This window comes from Pteropus alecto, unplaced genomic scaffold (genome assembly GCF_000325575.1).
Source record: "Pteropus alecto unplaced genomic scaffold, ASM32557v1 scaffold50, whole genome shotgun sequence".
Lineage (NCBI taxonomy): Eukaryota > Metazoa > Chordata > Mammalia > Chiroptera > Pteropodidae > Pteropus > Pteropus alecto.
Window position 1 is genome coordinate 17,127,043 of NW_006431918.1, and position 4,961 is coordinate 17,132,003.

At 35.9% G+C, this 4,961-nt stretch overlaps 1 protein-coding gene across 4 annotated transcripts in view; it reads right to left on the reverse strand.

The window, feature by feature from the left end:
- Window positions 1–4,961, reverse strand: part of CLCN3 (chloride voltage-gated channel 3) — a 79,828-nt gene that overhangs the window by 13,439 nt on the left and 61,428 nt on the right. For all 4 annotated transcript variants that reach the window (XM_006906323.3, XM_006906325.3, XM_025042975.1 and 1 more), the window contains 2 exons: window positions 3,189–3,375; window positions 212–610 (listed from right to left, as the gene is read on the reverse strand). In XM_006906323.3, the coding sequence (XP_006906385.1) occupies window positions 212–610; window positions 3,189–3,375 (586 nt within the window). The remainder of the gene's footprint in view (window positions 1–211; window positions 611–3,188; window positions 3,376–4,961) is intronic.

Genomic DNA, 4,961 nt, shown 5'->3' on the forward strand with positions numbered 1-4,961 from the left:
CAGCAGGAAAACAATCTATGGAAGTATAAACTCCTTTCCTAAAGAACTTAAGACTTTAAGGGACATAAAACACACCCTGTGTCCCTCTCAACACAACCAACTAAATTTTATCCCTTTCCTTTCTTCCAGAAATCTATGCTATATCTATATCTATCTACCTAGATATATACCGATAGATATAGATAGGTGTGTATTTTTTTTAAAAAGGTACCTATTGCAATTGTCAGGTCTCTTCTGAGGGCAAATCCCACCAATCTCTGAGATTCTTTTGACATTATGACAGGAAAGCCATTGTAGCTGGTTTCATTAATCATGTTTTCTATATCATCCACTGTCATATTGTCCTGTGTCAGGACAGCTAAAGGAGGATCGTTCCTTCGAGGTCTCATGACGTCAGCAGCCAGAGTGGTATGAGTGAATTCTTCCTTTGCATCCAAGAAAGGGTATCCATTTAACCGAATGTGCGCTTCATAAATGCCTTCCCTGCCAAAGGCATCTCCAACCCATTTACTGGTCATTACTGCAGCCATAAGGGGAACAATATATTCCAAACCTCCGGTAAGCTCAAAAACAATAACCACCAGGGACACAGTCATCCTTGTCACACCACCTGAAAAAATAAGCATCATTGGTCAGGAAAGACTGGATCCTCATCAAAACATGCTAGTAAAACATTTTGCACTAGGCAGTTGAAAACAACTTGTAAAGAGAACTTAGCAAATTATCACTATTTTAATAAGATCTAGAGAAACACCAATCTTTTTTATAACACAGAAGACTTTTTTGCTTCATATAAAAAAAGCACAACTGGCCAGCTAAAATAAGTTTGCCATTTTCGATTTATTGCTATAGCAAAGACATTTCACACATATAAAAGCTTATCATTAATTCTTAAAGAATTTGGTGAAGCACATCACAGTTATCTTCTTTATTATCAGTTTACAAATTAAATTCATATGTGGGTAGAATATTAATTTAGCACACTTCTCTAAATTTTTTCAAAATGGGTAAAATACTTTGACACCTTGTGATTTGTTAGCAGTGTAATATTCATCCCCCTTAGAAAACTCATCTACTCATTTACCCAAATCATCATTCTGAACTATCATCTCTGTGTGGATGCCTCCCGCACAGCTCTCTAGCTACCGCTACATTTGCCCCACATCTCCGACTATGCACGCCTTGTCTTATTGTGCTTGTCTCTTTTTCCTGTAAAAAGACTTCAGATGACCACTGTCCCAGAACACACCACACACTTAAAACCAAACTCCTCCTCTTCTCCCAGAGGGCTCCCCATTCCAACTTCCCTGACTGCAACACTAGGTACCACATTCTTCCTGACAACCTCGTAGTCATCGTTTTTGGTGTTAACATCTAGACTCTCACCCAGTCCTATTTGATTTGCTCTGCAAAATATCTATCTATGGGTCCCTTTCTCAGTATTCACACCATTACCAACCTAGTCAAGACCCTCGAGACTTTGGTCCTTAATTTTAATACTATTTTATCTCACCTCCTTGACTTTAGGCCCCATTATGTTCGATCCACTATCTAAGCCATGTTTCCAGGTTTCTCTTTCCTAAGTGATACTTTCATCATGTTGCTCCTTAGCTCAAGAACTTACCAGGGCTCACCATTTCATACTACATTAAGCTTAAACCTTTCCTTCTTGTTTTTTAACCTAAAAATAAAAGTGAGAAAGAGCCTACTATGTATCATGTATCTACTCTATGTCAGACATATCCTAGTCAGTTTACAAAGGTTTTTTTTTAAAGTATTTTTTAACTAAGCATTTCTTATTTTACCAGGCATTACGCTAACAGCTTTATATAGCTTTATATTTTATCTCATATTGTCCTCAAAACAACTACAGATTAGTTATTACTTCCATTTTAAAGATTAAAAAAACTTTCCCAAAGTCATCAAGCTAAAAATGTCAAAGCCATGACTCTGTTACAAATCTGACCAATTCCAAACATAAATCATTATCCTGACATAAATCATTTCCTTCTCACCATCTGGCTCTTTATCACCAATCCAACTTTGCTTCCCAAAAGTATTCAAAACACACTCTCTACTTCAACGTTGTCAGTTTCTTCAGCGTCCCATGAATGCTAAATCTATTCTTATCCTAAACTACTTTGTCTTCACATTATATTCTTCGACAAAGTCCTCTCTTTTAAATCCTACTAATCTTTTAAAATAGAGCTCATGTTCTACCCTACTGGAACTACTTCAGCTTTTTTCCTCTAGATTTCTGCAATTTTCACAGACTCTCTCAGTACTGTATATAATCATTATCTGTTGCTCACTATTGTCTTCTCGGTGTTGGTCTTGTCTCCCCAACTTGATTGTAGTTGAGGTTGGTCCATGTTTTATACTTCTGCTTGTATCACTCATTGTATCTAGCACAGTGCTAAACAAAAAGTGAATACTTAAAAAATACTTCCTACTTTAGTGAAAATGATTCTGCCCTTCACTTTCATTCACTATTACACTTGTGAAGATAGTAATTACTTTACACAATTTTGATGCACTGAACAAAAGTATGTCAAAATACCATTACTAAATATTATAACCAAAGTTTAGATGACATTTTAAATAGCTACTTTTTTATGCCTAAAAGGACAATAAATAAACTCTTAAGTATTCAATGCAGATATTTTGCTTTTCATTAAAACAGTAGTTACCATTCTCATTTTGCTATAAATGCATCTGAGATTTACCAGGAAGGCTGGTAAAGAAGTCTTTTACTGAGGCTGAAAACAAATCACCGCAGAGCCCAAAGTAAAGCTATTCTGCAGCTTTGCTAGAATGCCAATCTTAGGAAGCAGGCTACAGTTGGTATAGGTAAGTCAAGATCCTTGACAATGAAAAAACCAAAAATCTCCTTGGACAGGATTCAAAGTAAGCCTATGAGATGTTTTCCATCATAAAGCATTACATGACATTAAAAAGATGCTATTATTAAATTTTTGCATTAACAAATGTTGAGAGACAGGTAAAATGAAAACTAGCACTGTGTAATACAATATAATAGTAGCACTGTCTTCTTTCTGTTAAAACATTCTCTTCCTCTGTCCTGTACCTTCTTCCCCTTCACCTCGCCCTAACAATTAAGCATGAACGCTCCCTCACTCACTCTTTTCTCTCTCAGATACACGAGCATCCAGACACAGTGACATTACCTAAGCATGCAGCAGCACCAACCATGGCATAAAGACCAGGGGTAATGCAATCGGCCCCAACCTCACACCACTCCTTAAAGATAAACCAATCGTGGTGGTAATATGCGAGCTGCTCCACTGCAATCCCCACAATCCTCCCTGCGATTGCTCCAATGGCCATGCTGGGGATGAACAAGCCTGATGGAACCTATAACGAAAACAGAGTGTTTAATAAGGCAGGATGCTTAAAATGGAATTCTTTCTAACACTTTTGAGTCTTTATACATATCAAAATCTTAGTACATTAAAAGTTGACCAAAATCATGTCATAATAATATTTTAACAATTCCATGACTTTGGTTACAAAGTAACAAACCACATTCTCTAGGCCAAAGAGAAAATAAAGAGAGTTTTTTATCCTTTAACTCAGGGGTTCCTAATGATAGTCCCTAACAAAATTTTCATTAGTCCATGGGGAACTGTGGAAGAAAAAAAAAAGGACAGTATGAAGCATTTTTCATAACTCTGTCAATTCAATTCAAAGTGATTTAGTTATGAAAAATGTCCTTTACTCCAAGTTTATGTCCTTCCTACGTATTTGTTGTTCATCAAATGATAGAACTAGTAGATGGGATTCCTCTTAAGTGGTACAATGTAAAGTGAGTGATCTTATCAGGTCCCCCAATAATTTCTTAGTGATTGTGTGTGTGTGTATCTCAAATTTAATAAAGATAATGGGAATAGTAAGCATCTTATACAAGATCATTTAAAGACTATTAAAAGTCTAACAACAGCTCTAAACCATTCTGGATATGAAACAAGCCTAGCACAAAGTGATGGCACGTTGAAGGTGTATCAGGATCATTAAATGCATATCCAAACAGAAGTAATCAAACATTTTACACTCTCCTGCCAACCAGGATCCCTCAGCCAGAGTGGAAGGTAATGGGAGACTTAACAAAGGCCTGCCAATTGCCTCTGGCTTTCTATAGTTCACCGAATGGTGACAAAGTTGGGCTTTACAAAAAAAACTAACTGTAGAAATGAGAGCTTTAACAAATCCTTTAAATAAATTAAAGGAAAAAAAGTAAAATTTCAAGGTTTTTCTATTATTTAACTCTTATACACAGTGAACTAAACATGATGACTGAAAAAAAGATCATATTTTAAAACATCACCCAATTTCATTGAAATTAAGCAGTTATTCCACATAATGTACATCTGTGAAAGTACATTATCACTAGAGAACATTAACTATTATATGAACTATAAGTGCAATAATTTAAAGAACAAGGATTAGCTGACATCTGATTCCCTAGATACATCACTGACAGATTCATATACTAGAATTATATTTATTGGCAAACACTAATTAACAAATGTTATTCTCACTTCTGTAAATTCAAAAGAAGCAATAAGGCCTTAAATCTTTGGTGTTCATGAGCCTTTTCAAGTGTCTTTTCAAGCTAACACACTACAGGGATATGGTAAGGCAAAATAATGGCTCTCCAAAGATATATCTTGTTATATTACATGGCAAGGAGGAATTAAGGTTACAGACAGAATGAAGGTTGTTAACCAGTTAGTTGACCTTCAAACAGATTATCATCCTAGATTACCTGGCTGGGCTCAGAGTAATAATAAAGGTGTTTTAAATGTGGAAGAACGATTTAGAAGAGTTAGTGTTAGAATGATGAGATAAAAGATTTGACCAGCCATTGCTGGCTTTGAAGATGAAAGAAGGGGGCCATGAGCCAAGGCATGTGACTGGCCTATAGAAGGCTGAAAAAGGCA